This window comes from Corvus moneduloides, chromosome 10 (genome assembly GCF_009650955.1).
Source record: "Corvus moneduloides isolate bCorMon1 chromosome 10, bCorMon1.pri, whole genome shotgun sequence".
In the NCBI taxonomy this organism is placed as follows: domain Eukaryota; kingdom Metazoa; phylum Chordata; class Aves; order Passeriformes; family Corvidae; genus Corvus; species Corvus moneduloides.
In genome coordinates this window covers 853,144-871,402 of record NC_045485.1, presented here as the reverse complement: position 1 = coordinate 871,402, position 18,259 = coordinate 853,144, and the positions used below count along the sequence as shown (strand labels likewise).

Genomic DNA, 18,259 nt, shown 5'->3' with positions numbered 1-18,259 from the left:
AAGCCTCCACAGATAATTACTGACACTCAGAAGAGGGCTATATTTCTCTAATCCTTCCAAGACACTTCTCATGATTGAGATGAATTGGAGAACAAGACCTTAGTAGGAAATAAGCTTAGTTACAGACAAGCTTAGTAATTTAAAGGCTACATCCTGATGGTGAAGGACAGGCATGATTGTTCCCTACATTGTTTAACTTAATTAACTGCTAAGCAGCCATATCGAAGCTGCATCACGTGCAGGCAGCAAGTGACCACTGGGCATAGACACTGTTTGCCAGCACATGTTCTAATCTATTTCTGCTGCTTTTTTACCTACACAAACTAGACCCGGATAATGCAAATGAAAAGGCACATTCAAGTTACTGCCAGCCTTTGCATGCCTACCTAAAGGTAGAGAAGAAAGGAAGGGGCAGATAAGCTTCATGGTACCACCTGAAGTACCCTTTCCTTCACTCTCTTAGACCGTGATAGTTTCCTGCTGCAAGAGTTGTGATGCTGGCAGTATTCATATCAGGTGGCTTAAAGCTGTTTCACTTCCACGCAGAAAAATAGGAGCAACTGAAGCTTGGATATATCCCAAAGAAGTGTTGGTCTGAAAGGCTACTCTAAAGGTAACTGAGTATTTGAGAAAATACAGCCTTAGAAGTTGGTATATTCCTCAGCAAAGGGAATAGTGATCACAATCTAAATGTTCTTCATGGGAGTTGTTTTGAAGGCAGAGAAGGAAAAGGATGAAGATGGTGTGCCTGTGACACCTGGGGAAGTATCACAGGCAGTGCTCCACAGATTTATCTTTTCCTGCTACAACCACAGCGTCAGCAAAGATTGGAATGTTTATCTCTGGTAGGCACAGGTGCTAATCTGTGCCTAACGGGGACATGAGAATAAGCATTTACTCCTTTTGGAACAAAAAATATCTCAAGGGAAAGTCAACTAGAACCACCCCCCCACCCCCACCCCCCAAAACGTTAACATGTAATTAGAACTCCAAAGTAGCTGAACTTACAAAATCCTGTTCTGCTGCAAACAGAGGTAGAGAAACACAATTAGACTTCTACCTATATTAACACTTTTTTATTCCCTTTAATGGAAATGCATTATGCCAGAGGATACTTTGCACTAAAAAAACATTTCTCCAAGTGTACTAAATGTGTTAGGTGGCCAAGTTTACACACATTTAGCATTGACTGAGATTCTCTTTACTGGAATGAACACAACCACTTATTAAAATAGATGCCCTCCTTATTTGAATGTGATGCCAAGTCACAGTTCAGCAACACTCTACACACTATATGGAAGATGTATTTTCAACTAAGAAATATTTACTTAAGTTTTAGGGCAGCTCACTAATTCAACCAAGAGATGTTCATTCTGTAATCCTTCCACAAAAGTTCAGGATCGCCCTTAGGTTTAACCTAGCTGTAACAGTCACCATTACAAGTGAATCCACACTGAGAGAAAAATCAAAGTTAATTTAGCATGGATTGTTGTTTGTTTGTTCCTAAATCCATCAATTATACGTTCAGAAGATAAGTGGTAGTTATTCTGGCAGGTGACACAGAATATATGAGGGAACAAATAGGACATGTTACAGTGCAAGCAGTGAATCCAGATGGAACATCCTAGCTCACAATTTGCCAAGGTAAGGGTGAAACACAACGTTGACATGCTGCACTGGATGCTTTGAGGCACTCACTTTTTTTCCTCCCTGCTCTCCTTTGGATGCATTCTGAAGCAATTTGAACCTTAAATCAATCTCCCCTTGTGTGACCTCTAACTCTTGCTGACTGAGTGACCCTAGAGAAAGAAGGGTCAGTGGAATTATGCACTGCAGTCCATGAACGCAGCTGAAGACATCAGTACCAAAAAGACAGGGCTAGGGGAAGAAAAAGGAAAAAGAAAGAGCTCAAAAGAAAATCTCTTGCCCAACAAGAAAGACCTAAAGCATTTGCCACAGCTCTATTACTGGCTCTCTCATCAGCCACAACAATGAAATGAATGACTTGGAAAAAACCTTCCTTAAAAACCCACAATTTTCTTTTTAAGCTCTGAATGAAGAAAAAAACCTCCACACCCATGCTTCATGTTTTCTTGTTTGTTTAAAGGCCATATTCCCAAGGGCAGTAGATGAGCATATCTGCATATTAGGAGCCACAAATCTGTGCAGAGGCGCACTGAAGTGTAGCCTGTACAATTAAATTGCTACATATGCACAAATACACAGAGGATCACAGGGAAACTATGGCAACCACTGGTCCTCCAGGTTGTGATTCCCCCTTTGTCCCTACCTTTCTTTGCTTTTCCAGTCCTCCCCAACTTGGACAAGAAAAAGAATAAACACAAGTATTAATGAGGTCGGGATTGGACCCACAACAAAGGAGCTGGAAAAGCAAAGAGCTGCTCACAGGCTTGAATCTGGAAACATTCTAAAGGAAAACTTTTCAGTGGAGTTGTACAACAGTGATGAATGGGATACAGGCAGCATGAGCCTGGGGTACAAAGTCTTGCCTAGGAAACCAGGGTTAGAGCACCCATAGCGCCACTGAATCACTTACTGGAGCACAGTCACAACTGGCTTTTAATTTGGATGCCTTGTAGGTTTTTGTCCAGCTGAGAGACTTACGGCCCAATTTTCAGAATTGCTGAGCCACCCTAGCTCCCAGTCCTTTTTTCACAGGAGGACTGCACTGGCCAAACACTTGGACACTGCTCATAAGTATTTAAAAATAGCAAGGATACTGTCCAAGTATCAAACTATACCTTTTCATCTATCCTAAATCATGCTTTGAAAGTCTTTTGGGCCCCCTGTGGGGGTTACTGATGCTTGCAAAGTCCTCTGGCATCCTCAAATGGAGAGTGTGGTAGAACAGTAAAGCATTCTCTATTTTCATGTTTATATTTAGCTTCAGGGAGAAGGGCCTTCTCATGTAAGGTAGTGTTTATTGACATTTAGACCAGAAATACCTGCACTGATACTAAAAAGCAGTAGATTTTTTCACTTCCTACAAGCCTGAACCATATTTTTGTATAGTTGTATTTCAAATGGCATTTGCACAGAAGTTTATGCTGTAACACCAGGTCTTTTCTCTTTCAACTGTCACATTAACTTCCCCTCTTGATCAATATATTACAACAAGGTCAACCTCAAACCAAAAGGAATTGTACTTCATTCCTGACTGCAGAGGAAGATAACTAACCAAAGACAGCTTTTGCTCCTGTGAACCTCAGAAAGCTCTACCTATCTTTTCTACACAGGGGATGCCAATTTGTATTTCTGAAATCACACACTGTCAATCATATACATACATAAACACACAAACACCTCTGTCTTTTCACTTCCTTGGAATCGAAATAATGTAAAAGAAAAACTCTAATGGATGCATTCCAATCGTACCTCCCACATTCTTTTCACCTCCACTTTTCAGTCATTTACATCTGGTTTATTTCTAATCTTCCCTGAAGTCTTAGACAGCAACAGGCTCAGTATGAAGATCCCTACAGAAAAACTTATGTACACACAGCAGTCAGAAAAAAGCAAAACCCTCTCCACCATGTCCAGCCTTAAGGTCGCTGCTGGAAATGCAGAATCCCTTTCAAACAGAGAAAGGGACTGACTCATCTCTGACCTTTTTTAATGCAACGTTGGGCACTTCATAGTGTTTCCACACAGTCTGTACTCTTTTTTCCCCTTAACTTCTTGATGTATCCCACAGAAAGATGCTGGAGGCTCCCTGCTCCTCTGAGGAGAGGACATTGCCACACATTTTAGTCACCACTTCTCTCATGAATTGCCAGCTGCTACTGCTCCTGCTCGTTTTTTTTTCCCTTGGGTTTTCTGTTTGGGTTTTAAGCAGTGTTTTAAATTTTCCCATTCAAAAATGTTATTTAACACAAGCTTTAAAAAAATCCTGCCTCACTCCTCAGACAGGCAGTTGACATTGATGGAGAGGAGCAGTTCTACCACAGCTTCCTAAGTTTAAGCCAAAGAAGAATTCTGACAGAAGAATCAAACCAAAATAAATTCCTCCTGGTGAGCCATTGCTCTAAAGGTTTAATCCTAATTCTGACCTGAATTTTGTTAGTAGGTAGAGACAAACTGCTCAGAAATCTTTTGCACACGAGAAGATACCTACCACAGTATGTTGAGGCAGCAACAGTCTGAAAGGCAGTGATCTGCTTTCATTATCATATTTATATATCAATGCTGTAATTATGAAACTTAATTTGGTTTTTCCCTGTCCTCAGTCTGTCTCCATACCATTTTCTATTCCATTTCCTCTCATTTCTGTATTTCCTGCTAAAGGCATGTAGCATCCACAAAATGACAGCATGCCTCGCAGCCTTGGGAGCAAGACTACTGTAGAAATGAAAGAGCATTTAGAAAAACAGAATTTCAAAACCTGCTTTTGCTATCAACCTTACTTCTTTTGTATCACTGTACACCATTTGTTTCTACTGACCTGATTAAGCTCAAGAATGCATCTAGGGAGGGCAGCTGACAGCAAACCCTGTAACCCTGGGACAGAGCTACCACGGCAGCCCCATGCGCAACTCTGAGCGGCAGTTGGCAAAAAGATCCTGTGCCAGACTTACTTTATGCCAATGTCAGAGCATGCTGGGGTTAATCTGCATTCCCAGTTAAAGAGAAAATAGCCAGCAGATGCTACTGAGATGCAAAAGCACATCATCTTGTAGTTGCAGCCCAGATCTTTCCCCAAAACAGAGCACCAATGGCTTGATCTCACCCTCAGCTTTTTTCCTATCCCTGGACTTTCAGGACACACTGTAGATGTTTAGTGCTTCTTGGCCACCTAGAAGGTGTGGTGTGAGGGCTGGAAAGTCAGGGACACTGGCCACCCTGCTGTAGCTCTTTCCTGTATGATTGTGCAGCTACTCACACTTCAGCAGAGACTACAGAGCAGCAATGGAGATTTTATTAAACAGCTCCAAACCTACAGTAGCAGATGGAATGATAAAACCTTTCAATAATTAAAAGTACACACGGCTAAAGCAGATTACACAGTACTGCACCCTGAATTCTTCCCAAGCCTTGATTCTAGCCGGTAGCACTGGGTATTTTTACTAAGGAAATGGCAATCACTGGTGGCCTTGAAGGCACTTGTCTGAATTTATCTAAGAGAGGAACTAATTTACTGCAGCTCTATTAAAAATCTCTCTAAACAGCAACAGCTGAACAGCTCAGCAGTCATTGGCCGTTAACATCATTGCCAGGCTCCTTTGCTACTATCAGTTGGGAATAAGAAAGCTTCTTTACTATGCTTGCAGTCCAAACATTCAAACCCTAAATGGGCACATCAGTAACTAAAAACCAGAATGCCACATCCAGACAGGCTGAGTCAGAACAGGTCCAGGCTACGTGAACCTGCCTCCAAAATCTCTGGTTCAGAAAGACATTAAATAATGGATGGGAAAGCAAAAACTAAACTTGAGCAGCTGGCTCAGGGAACTGCCTTTCCCTCCTTCAATGGCAGTGCAACCCTACCTAGCCCTCATCTGCTGCACAGCACTCGCCTGGGCATTTTCTAGAGGCAGTGATACTCTCTACACTGGAATTTACACAGAGAAATGTCAACTCTAACATTCAGCTCTATACGATTAAGCTGAAACAAGAAACGTTCCAAAAGGCAAGGACAGCTTTAATCAGGTAGAAGCCTAAGCACTCTTTCCAAAGCCATTAAAAACCTATTTCTTCCCTCCTGACTTTAGAAGTCTATTAATGGTCTATGTTGCTTTGGTTTAGGTTTAAGTCTGCAGAGGGTATAGCTAGCAAACACTGAATGCTTTGGTTATTTCTCAAGACTAAGAGACTGCATTTCCAAATTATATACTTTTTCCAGGAGGTTTGGTTTGGTTTCTCAAGGTCAGTGCAATATCATAGAGCAGTTAAAAGAAAAAAAAAAAAAAGGGAAAAAAAAAGGAAAAAAAAAAAGAGCCCCTTACCTGTGGCAGAGTGAAGACTCTCCAAGCTCCAGTACCTGGACAGGACGCCTCTCATGCCACCACCACCACACACCACCCCGCTGCTGTCTGAATCCGAGCCCGGCGAGAGCCCGGAGCTGCCACTGCTGCTGCAGTTCTCCCCACTGTGTACCCCGCTGGACTCACTGGGGCACTGCTGGGTCCTCATGCAGGCAGGTGAGAGGGAGAGCCAGGGGCTCTGCTGTGCTGCGGGAGGAATCGGGCAGCGCGCTCCGGAGCTGCTCCCAGGGCAGCGGTACCTGGCAGCGCTGGCTGAGCACTGAGCTGGATTCCTACCCTCCTCTCCGCTTGCCTCGATGCATCCTGACATCATAGGGGTCCACTAAGGAGGCTCCCTCTGTGGCAGCTCAACTGCTTTCAGCTGCAGCTTCCAGCAGCTGATTTTTATTAAAGCCGATTTCAAGGCATTAAGAAAGCAAGGGTGAGACAGAGATCTCTCCTCCTAATTTAGCAGAACTGTCAGATTAAAAATAAATAAGTGGAAATAGTAGAATTTCATGCATTTTAAAAATGCCCAAGTGAGAGAGACCTTGTGTTATCTGCTTCCCCTGAGAACTCAGAAAGGATTTAACATATAAACTAATCATGTTTAGAACTGGCTGTGGCTGCTGCTATTAAAAAACTATTTTTGTAAGTACTCAGAAAAAGAATTCTAAATGAAATTAAAGCCAGAAAAACACAGATTGAGATTTGAGGATGTCGCAGCTGGGAGTTTTGAAAAATCATTTAGCATCCACTCCCAGACTGCAGACCTGATATGATCCCTATTTCCACACGTAATCTTTGTAAGAGACCTCAGCCCCAATTGAAACAGCAGCATTAACTACTGTTTACTGGGAAGTTTTATATTCTCATTATCTAACAGGTGATTCCCTGTGTCCCTATAAGAAGGATCCTGAAAGAATACTAGTTTCTTGAGAATGCAGAAATACCTGTGCAGTTTAACAACAGCTTTGAGGCACCACAGAGATTTTATAATAAAGGGCATTTCTGGGCTGCCTCTCTGCTCAAAGACCTTGCAGATGGCAGATTTGTCAAACTATCAAAATGATTTAAGAGTAGCCACATGGTTTGTACCCGGTGCAGCAGAAAACAGTGTAAGACCAGAACCAGCTTGATTCAGTGTGAGATTACCCAGGCCAGGTGAAACTCTGCAAGTAGGAGTTGGACCAAAGCAAAGGAGGAGCTCAGCTGCACCAGCACATCTGGGAGAGGGACAGCCACCCACACGTGGGCCACAACGGAGAACCCCAAACTGCTCCTGTCACATAGAGAGTGAACATAGCTCTAGGCACCCAAATCCAAACCCAGGAGCCCAATTTCACACAAGAACTGAAAATGCTTATTTTACAATTTCTATGTAAGGGAGCTCTTTGCAAAGTAAATAAGACCACGCTATACAGCCACCACAGCTTGTTCCCATAGAGACCCCTTTGAGTTTGCCTCACTATCCACGCAGTAGCAGGGTTATTTCAGTTCAGTCAGACTTCTGGTTTACTGAGTATTTCCTAAAAGGAAAAAATGTCGTGCTCCACCACTGGAGAATATCACAAAGCACCCAACAATGCTGAATCAAGTTTTGAGTTTTTAAATATTTCAGCTATTCTTTAAAAGAAAGGTCTCTGCAGCAGTAACAAAAATAACAAAACAAAAATTTCTATTGATCTGTAACAAAATAATTCCTTCAATTATCTTCTGAATGTAGCTACTTAGACTAAAATATCTAATACCTCCTAATAGAGAAATGGAAATGCGCTCTCTATTTGACTGCGGTAGAACCACTCTTCTGCATTGATCTGGTTCTTCCAGGGCCTCCCAGAACTGCCTGCATTCGAGTACAACTGGAGAGAAACTCTCCTTGATCACAATAATGAGGGGAAGGTAAATTAAGCATTGACAACAAAGATGAATGCAGCTGTTCTGTGGGTGTGGAGAACAGGACACTGAGAAGAAGAAAGGTCATGCAGCTCTTCAGACAGGAAAGGTGCTAAGGAGAGGCTTCAATTCAGTCCTAATTATCCTTATGTATGTATGTATGTTGTATGTATGCACTGGAGAGGAATTTTCTAAAAGAATGGAAAGAAGAAAAATACTACAAAGCCAAGTTGTGGAAAACAAAAATTGTGTCAGAGTTCAAGGCTGCAACCCATCATAGAGGGGTTCCCCCTGACTACAGATCTTTATTTTTTCTTGTTGTAAAATCTACACAGAGATTTTCTTCCTTGACATTAGAGAGAGAAGTTATTGAAAGCTGATGTAGCACTAACTGCCTTCAGCTAAAGATGAAGGATCTCACTGCACAGCCTGGTAAAGGTAGGCAAGCTAGCCTTGGACAACCTGATCCTAAATATCTGCTGGATTTTGTAGCCTCCGTTGGGTTCCACTGTAATCCTATAGCTTTGAACAGTGATTACCAGAATCATTCAGGATTTGCCAGGATCTTCTTCTCTCCTTTCCCCACAGAAAGTTGTTATTGGTATGCTAAATCTTTCACCTCAGTAGCTAATATGTACAATCCCACTCAACTTGCTAAGACAAGTTTTCAGAAACTCAGCCACCACCAGGCCTTCCCTGCTTTTAAGACTGGATGAAAACCTTAGAGTGAGCACATGTTATCAGAGACCTCACAGAGGGCAAATGTTTGTGGCTGTGGTTAAACAGAACCAAGATTGACATAGCAGGTCTAATCTTTCTGTGATTAAGAGCCAAAGTGAAAAGTATACAGTAGGCAATGTGATTATTTTTTAGCCACTTAAATTCAATTATACTTCTCTAGTTAATAGGGATGGAATGGACATTTCATGCTACAGATACCATGATACACTTCTGGGAACTTGCATACCACTTTCTTCTGTGTCCAATAACTAAAATGACAAAAATGGAATAAATAACTCAGCTTGCTATTTTGCTGAACTACAGGACTGCTAAATATTTATAAGACATAATGAAGTCCTTTTATTGAGCTAATATTTTCCCTCTTGGACAGATTTCTCCAGTGGCTGTCAAACATCTTCACATTAACTGCTGCCAAGTGTGAGTTTAACAGCACATCTATAGCTGGGAAAAGAAGATGAAAGTTGTCCACATGATGTTGAGTAAACAAACATTCCCTTTGCCTATGAGAAATACTTTCCACTACACCAGGGAGGCCAGAGGATAACTCAGCATCACTAAGTGGTCACTGTTTTCCAGACTATCCACAAAAGATTCAGCCCTTGAGAACTTGGCTCGCCTACTCTTGTTGCAAGATTTCCAAGGCCACCAGTATGTTCACCATCAGCACACATCAGTCACAGCGAATTCATGCCCCTTTGCTTGACACAACCAACAACAGCTCTGTGGTGTAACTCCAGGGCATCTCTTGTAGACATCTGATAGCAGAAAACTGAAAGATCTGAGGCTGTTTAAATCTGACAAGACACGTGAAAAGTTGCCAAAAAATATTTCGTCTGCATTTAGATAATGATTTAAAATAATACAGGTGTGAGATTTGTTCTAGCACAGCTACAAACCTATCTTGTAATACACTAGTTACAGGTTTCTCCCTTTATGAGGATATGACAAACCTTGGAGGTTTATGGTCATGTGTGTGTCCCTGTCCCTATCCAAGAGTTTCAGATTCTCTGAGAGGTAGCATAAGGGAAACATCTGGGAAAGGGTAACAAGCTGGCCCAAGAACAAAAAAGTCTCTTCCTGGGAGGCACAGATAGCAGTGAGAGCAGGGATGTCAAGAAACTCCAGTTCTCAGACAGCTACCTGTCTGTCACTGTGTCACCTTGTGATTGCCTCCCACTGGAAAATCCCTATGGAAAAGCTCAGAAATGGCAACATCTTCCCTGAATGTTTCTCCTGCTCTAGGCCTGTGGGCTGGTAGCTCTTACACCCAGAACTGCCCATCTCCTGGCTTCAGCCTTGTTGTAGCTACATTCTCACAGCTGCAGCCACCATCCAAACAGCTTCCCAGCAACATCCCCAATTTTAGGCAGTCTTCAAGTTTATAAATAAACAGATACCAGACTCAGGAGAGAAGAGGAAGAAGATAGGTCTCATAGCCTAAAAGAAAAACATGCTGGTCCACTCCTTTAACCCAAAGTCTTGTTATCCTGCTACTGCTCACTACAATATATATTAGGCCCTTCCCTTCCACCCCTTTCCTGGTGCAATACCTGTGTCAAAAGGTCTTCAGAGGCTGCTAAAAAGCAGAAAAGCATTCCCATATCTGCTTTAGGAAGTAGCTTGCTTCCTACACTGGCAGTAAGGAACACACTGAACGGTACAAATGAAGACATGGGGATACCCAGACAGCTAGAAAAGGAGGAGACTGAGGGGAGACCTCATTGCAGTCTGACTTTCTTGTGAGGGGAAGCAGAGGGACAGACAATGATCTCCTCTCTAGCAATCAGTGACAGGACCCGAGGGAATGGCCTGAAGCTGTGTCAGGGGAGGTTTAGGCTGGATATTAGGAAAAGTTTTTTCACTCAGAGGGTGGTTGGGCACTGGAACAGGCTCCCCAGGGCAGTGGGCACAGCACCAAGACAGCCAGAGTTCAAGAAGCATTTGGACAAGGCTCTCAGACCCATGGTGTGGCTACTGGGGAGAGGCAGGAGTTAGACTCGATGATCCTTGTGGATCGCTTCCAAATCAGAATATCCTGTGAACTAAGGGGAAAGACGCTTGACATTCATCAACACTACCTGCTGAAGTGTGCGGCGCAGCCTAGAAAGCTCTTCCTAACTATTGAAGTGTTCCTGATGTTTGAACAGGACGGTAACCCCGGGGTGCCTGTGTGTGCACGCGTAGGAGCGGGGTCCAGCCCAGCCCTCCCCGGCGGAGGCTCCGCGCTGCGCCCATCCCAGCGCAGCCAGGCACGGCCCGGCCCGGCCGCATTTCGCAGGGGTCAGAGCCACCTGCTGGTGCCGCACGGCCCGGCCAGAGCTGCCGGGGCGGAGGGACGGGCGGGCAGCGCCTGCTCCCGCTGCTGGGACGGCCGGGTGACAGCGCTGAGCCTGCCCCGTTCCTGCCAGCATGGCTTAAAGGCAGGGAACGCCATGGCTCCGACTGCGGAGAGGAACGGAACGAGCACAGCAGAAACAGCATCAAAATGAAACTCTTCTCCCTGCACGCGTGCTATGTTCTAGCGGGGAACATGCAGCCTGCCCTAGGATAGTAAGTCTGTCCCCAGCTCTTGTCCCCAGACCGTGGGTAGGTGCATGACAGAGTCTGAGAGACCCGTTTGAGCTGGGACCATGAGAGCCATCATTTCACACTTGAAGAACTAGGGAGGCCTCCATAGCCCATTCCAATCTCTGCAGCATTCCCTGCACAAGGTGACCACGTGCAGACTTTGGGAGCAGGAAATTTATCCCTATTTTCACCCTGGAAGTATCTAGCAGCAATGGATATTGCATAGTACTTTCATGTCCAGTGTCTTTTATGAATAAAGCATAGACTGGGATACAAGCAGTTGCAGCTTTGGAGTTAGAAATCTTAAAATTAGATTAAATGAATTAACCATTTATTTTATATTTATTTTACATGCTCTGTCAAAAACAAGTATCACAACAAAGCTATGCAAGAATCAGAGGGCATTCTGCTGCACTACTGTTGCCTCAAGGACACAACTGACCTCTCAGCATCAGAGAGTAACTTCAGTAACTTGCACTTTTCTTCTCATCCACGTCCTACCACAGGCAGGAGACGTGCACACATTCATCTCCCCCAAAATGCTTGAAATGAAGCCCACAAGCAGCAGCTAAGAGACATGGCTGTGGCAGAAGAACCTCTGCTTCCTCTCTTCATCAGTTTCCTTTCCCAGGTGCATGGTTTTGGTGGCAGTAAAAGGATTCTGCTCCATTTCAGTTGTTTTGCTACATTTACTCAGAAATTCTTGAGGCCCAGGCTTAGGTCATGGTATGAAATTCACTCATACCTGTCTCAGGAATATTGTGTGAATCACAGATGATTCAGGTTGCATGCCCCATTTCTAGACAGCATATAAACACCTACAGCACTGCCAGCTGGTCAGTCTGCATACATTTACTTCCCCTATTCACCCTCAGAAATTCATACATATTTTTTAACTCCCTCATGTCCCAGTTGGGAACTACCATGAAATTTGTCTCAGCTGTGACTCAGAATTTACTTCTATGACAGTGGTGCTCAGGGATTTCAGCTAATGTCAGAGATGCACAGACAACTTGACAATGATGGGTTTCCATCTGGGATTTCCAAGGAGTAAAGCTGCAGCTTTTTTCATTCAGCCAGGGAGCTGGTCCTAAGCACTGGGGCAACACCAGATGCTTGTGACAGCAAGTGATCAAAGCCCTCAGTGCTGAGAGAGAAAAGGCTGGGCTCTCAACACCACGATAATAAATAGTTTGTTTTCTTATTTCCAGATCAAGCCTCATGACTCTGTGCATGAGCTGCACAAAGCATCAGAAAGCAAACCAGTTTTGCTTGACAAAATACTATGACCATTCAACTCTGATGTAATTAGTACAATGTTATTGTCCCTTAATTAGGTAACTCCAGCAGGGTTTAATCGATGGCACAGAGACCTTCTGAGGCAGAAATGGCAGCTTGGCACCCAACTGTGGCTGGCTTTTTCTGGCTAGATTCCTAACCGCCAAACAACTCCTCTGCGTTCTGTTTTTCTTGTTCCACCCCAAAGTGCTGTGATAGAGATATCTGCAGTGTTTGGGCAGGCACCGTCAGATGGAGAATTTAAAAACCTGGCAAAGATATGTCTCACAGTGTAATAATCTGTGCAACTTAGATTTTAATTCTGAGAAAGTGTCAGTCATCAGAAATGAAGCAGACATGATACTTCATGTGCATTCCTCATGAAAACACAGCATACTTGTTCTTTAAGGGGATTTAAAGTGCAGGAAACTTCTGTCTCCAGAGGCTCATTTAGTTGCTTTAGTGCCTAATTAGCAACTTGAGATGAACCTCACCATTCCCACTGTAGTGGTCTCCAGCAAACACAAGGCAGAGTCTATTTCGTCTGCGGAAATCTAATTCAAGAGTGTGATAGAGCTGACACCATCATAGGTGAGACAGAGTTCTCACGAGACAATACAATGTCTCTACATCAAGCACACTATCATTGCCACAAGTGATCTCTTCTTCACTAGAAAGTTGACCATGCCTTTAAACAACACCCTGTTTATCCACTCAGGGAGAAAACAAACCCGAATATGAAAAGCACATGAAAGATTCAATTCTAAAGCAGATTTCTGCTCAGACATGGATGCAGCAATCATCATAAACAGGTTAGAATGCTTATCACATGGTTTCCATACTCAATAATGATCATTCACACCCAGCCAGGACAGAGTACACACCGGGAACGGAGATGCGCCGTTTCCAGCCCACGCAGTCCAGGCCTGTCGGAGTGCTCTGGGAAAATGGATGCAGTTTCAGTGGCAGGATGTCAAAGGCAGCAGGAGATGTGATAGATGGACTTATTCCAGCCTGCAACAGGAGAGGGAAAATAAAGGCAATGAACATTAAGTTTAGATGCCCCATAGGACAAAATATAGCATTCATCCCAGAGCACCTCTTCCCACCTCTGATACCTGCCCAGGTAAGTAAGCAGTACATTAGTAGACACACATGGATGATTACGGGTAGAAACGTTAGAAAACAGTGAGAAGGCAAGGAAAACTGCAAGGTAATAAGAACAGAAGTGGATAAGCAGATACTGGATTCCTTCTTCGCATACAGCCACACACACCTCCATTCACAGAAAGTTTCACTTCTTCCTATGAAGTGTTTCTAGTGGGGGGGAAGAATATCACTACAAGAGGTCATCCCCTAAGCTACAGAACTATTCCTACAGCTTTGTGACTAATAGTTCCTCTTCTAGTATTTAACATGAAAATAAAGCTTTTCCCCTCAGAGATTTATTGGTACCAGTCCCCAGCCATATAGAATGTGGATAACAACATTCTTCTCTTCAGCTAAAGGTGCAAGTAAGAATTTTCACACTCTCCTATACCTGGCTGATTGATTTTATAAAACTTATAGAACTTAATGAAGCTTTGAAAACTCTATACCACTGCCATATCTCATTGAATTAATAACTTTTGCTGGTTTAAAGGGGAAAACATATAGATATATACACATAGCTCATGGCCTCTAATACAGAGTTAGTAATTAATGCATACTGCAGGCATGCTTTTATCCCTTTTTCCTTTTCTCTCCTGTGGATGCCACATGCAGAAAACATCAGTGACTGCAAGTGACTGGGAGATCAGCTGGATGGTAAGCACTGGTCCTCTGGGCATAGCCAGTCTTTCATGTCTATTGCTACTGCCCCTTCCTTTTGCCACTGCGACATTCAGTTACAACATATCCATCCTTCACTGAGCCAGGAACTTGGTATATTGAGGTCCACTATTCTCTCTAGGATCTTTCCCTCTCCCTACCAGCCCACAGCATGTCTCATCAGCATAAAGTCTGCTGACTAGCCTTGATGCTGAAACTTCTCCTGTAGATGGCCATTAGCCAAACCCTCCTTCCAAAACTAAGCAGCACACAGTGCTCACACAGCTGAGAGTGCTGCTGTTCTGGGCCTGGTTTGGTTGTTTATTCCTGGACTTAACCTTTCTAAAGCAAAGAGAGCACAGTCAATACTTTGGCACAAATCACCATCTCTTGAGGGATAGCATGATCCCTGTTCAAATTAGCCTGTGCAGTGCCTGTTTTTCTAGAAAAGTCATAGCAAAGAGTGTGTGGGAGCACACATTCTTCTGGTGACAGTGAAAATCAAGCAAGATAACTTACTGGGCCACAGCTCTGAAAACATCAAGGGTAAATTCCAGGTTATTTACATGAAAGGTGATAGAATGCATTATTGTTCTGTTTAAGACTAGAAAGAAGAACCCTGGCCTAAGGCTGTTACAATAAAAACTGCAGGCTTCATTCTTATTAATTCCTGGGACATCAGAGCAAATTTTGGGTACAGGCATCATTTAATTCCTATAGCATGGAAACCAGGCCTGTAGAACCCTAACTCAGGAGAAGAAGCATTTTCAGTGGTGTTAGTAATATGTGGGCAGGGTTTGCACAACCTTACAAGGGAGAGGATGGGAAATGAGGGACCAGACCATAGTAAAGATCCTCTCTCCTATATTTTCTGCTGGAGGTTCCAGGGGGTTATTTCTATGCTCCTATGCACAGCAGTTCAGTCCCTGTGAGAGACTGGATCTCTCTTGTATATCCGTGCCTTGTCAGGTGCAAAACAGGGGGAGACTTTTCTCATTAAACCCCTCCTCAAAGTGTGTTCATTACCTTCTAAAATTCTGAGGCGTCCACAGTGCTCATAACCATGGTACCACACTACAAAACTTCATTTTCTCTTATTTTGGATGGGGTAAAATCAGATTTCCAGAGTCATATTCAGGGCAATGAGCTAAAGATCTATTTTTCACTGCTTCTCATTTCTCTTTCAAAATAAAAGAGCTTTTTCTGCATGATACCCCCTCTGGGTATAGCCCCCTGATGGGCCTTTTAGGAATCTCTCTAATTTGGCAGTGCACAAACTGTGCTCAAACAAATGCACGTAGAAGCCATGTCTGTGCTCCTATTGCTGTGCACTCAAGAGGCATCAAGCTTAAGAGCCAGGGTTTAAGTTTTTGTAAAAACAGGAAAGCACAGGAGGCAATAGACAGGCAGTTCAGAGAAAAAATAAATCCCAAAACAGAGCCCATTGCCGTTACAGCATTCCATATGTCAGTGGTTTGGGGTATTGTCTCTGCTCCAGTTAGGGAACTTATATTGCATTAAAAACAAGCATGAGGACCCCAGGCTACAGCCTGAAACCCATCACCATGCAAAGGGCAAAGTCTATGGACAAGCAAAAAGAATACAGATTCATCCGCAGCTATGTTTCTCTTCTTCCCCTTGGGGTGGGCAGCATGGGGGGTGTTACATTAAGACTTTAAGGCCCAAGATCAGAAGCTGCTCAGCTTGTTACTGGCAGCATCTCATTATAAGGGACAGCTGGGTCAATCTTTGAGTATGACTGGGAATTTACACAGGCTGTTCCCATTTAAGTGAGCAGAGCAGCTTACGGGATCTAAGCAAAAAACCCCCCACATATATAGAATTGCTTAGAACTGGCATTTTAAATGTTAGGGGGTTTTTTTAGTTTATAGGTCATTTCTTGGTTGTTTGTATGTTTTTCCCTGTCCCAACTGCCAGCCCTCAGAGTAGCCTTATATTTCCATTGTACTCCTCTGTGTACACTGATCTGAATGATAGAGTAGTATCAGAAATTAGCACTTGAACAATCAAGACTTCCTCCCTGCTCTGCCCTGTTGTTTCCCCAATGTTACAGCATTACATCACCTTATGGGCTGAGCTGATCTTGACTTAACACAACGTGACTTGTCACAACAGAAGCCGCACATTCCAAGGCAGCCATGTCAGAAAACATCAGATTTGTAATTTCAGATCTCCAAAGCCCCATACAGTTGCCTTGTTGCAGTCACAAAACCACACAGACAATAAACATCTTACAGAGCTTCTTTTGTGATAATTTGTTTCTTCTTATTAAAAGAGATTCAGCATCCTTCTAAAACTGCCCTCAAACACTGTGGCTTGTGACAGCACTCCCAAGACACTTGGGAGTATGATTAACCAGCACTGTTACAGGACTAAAGCATTGCAAAGACAGAATAAAACAATTTGAAAAAGAAACTGTGTGATTACTATTATAAATAAAAAGCACAGTCTAAGAAATTCAGTTATATGGGCAGAAGAAAGAGCCTTTGAATTCCCACAGTCCTCTCAATAAACCAGCATTTGGCTTTCTTGGCCTGCCCACAAAGATTAAAGTGTCAGTAACCTACACAGCACAAATGGACAGAAAAAGTAAACCCCAAACCTACCTACATACTTCTACCCAGAGAAGAATGAACCAGAAAACCGTCTGAGGCCCAGGAGCCCCCCGGGCAGGTGATGCTCAGAGAGGCCTCCATGGGCACAGGGGCAGCTGCAAATCATCATGCAGCTGATTGCAATTTAGAGGTAAGTTTGCACCAGAAAATAAGGGTGGAGATGCTTAAAGGAGAAGCTGTTTTCTGGCAGCCTCCAAATGTGCAGTCAATCAGCAAAGCAGACAGCATTCAAGCTGTGTAATCTGATGGCTCCAGGGGAAGCTATAGAGGGAACTGGTCACTCCTCTTAGGAGCGCTAATGGTCTCAGTGCTGGCCCACATGCCCTGCAGCATGGGCTAGATTTCCATCTCTATCCATGCTTGTCAAGGAATTGTAAAAAATATTTTTAGTACATTTCACTGATTTCTGTTAGTCCCTGACCAGGCATTCACTTTCACTAGCCTGCTTCATCCCTGTACAGCACTAAGCATTCAGAACTTCAAACAAGGCAGAAAAGTAACCCAAGTCAGTAATTTTTAAATTTTTTTGTATCCTAACATACACATGCCTCAGGATCATTACTCATTGTCTCCATCACACAGGTGGTAGGGAGCTGAGCCAGGGAAGCATCCTCACCGAACTGAGAGTAGGAAACACATCACAGAATCACATCCAGCACCCATACGAGCAGCAACTGGCAATACTTTGTTTCGAAGAGCCTGACACATACAAAATAGCACAGATTTTTAGTCTCTTTCCTTAGAAGAGGAAACGGTGGGCAGTTTTTCAGAAATGCTGTTTCTGGGGTTGGCCTGGTTTGCTGTCCTAGGTGTCTGTCGGTTTGATGGGAGCTCTTCCAGCTGGACAGGCATGAGGCAGCAGGTTTTCTCTGGGCAAGCCATAATGGGCAGGCCAATGTTTCCCCTTCAGCATTCACAGTACTATTTGTGCACATAAGCTCCAGCACATTCTGAAGTGGTGGTGGGACTACTGAGGCCTCAGATCCCCTCCAAAACTGTCATTTTAATGTAAGAACAATGAGAAACAGGCAACCAGGACAACAGAGAGAATGGGAAACAAATACAGATAACAGACCAAAACAGAAACCCCTGAGGAAAGTTTTTACTTGAGTATCTGCTATGTGATTTCAAGCTTGATCAGAAACTTTCTCAATATCATGAGAGGCTGCATAGAGCATCCCCTGATCTCATGTCATATTTCCCCAGAAGTTCTTTTGTATGTATTAAGGCTAATTTTGGCTCTTGGATACAGATTTGTGACTCTCCCTGAAGGGAACAGACCTTAGCTCTGGATCCAAAAGTAACAGATGCCATCAGTGTGAGTCACAACAGCCACAAAGTTTTTCACAA

General features: G+C 43.5%; 1 protein-coding gene across 2 annotated transcripts in view; it reads right to left on the bottom strand.

The window, feature by feature from the left end:
• Window positions 1–18,259, bottom strand: part of ARHGEF4 (Rho guanine nucleotide exchange factor 4) — a 123,006-nt gene that overhangs the window by 99,689 nt on the left and 5,058 nt on the right. The window contains exon 3 of one of the 2 annotated variants that reach the window (XM_032119238.1): window positions 13,349–13,478. In XM_032119238.1, the coding sequence (XP_031975129.1) occupies window positions 13,349–13,478 (130 nt within the window). Of the gene's footprint in view, window positions 1–5,963; window positions 6,331–13,348; window positions 13,479–18,259 lie in introns of those variants that run through there. The other variant, XM_032119239.1, reaches the window with a different exon arrangement.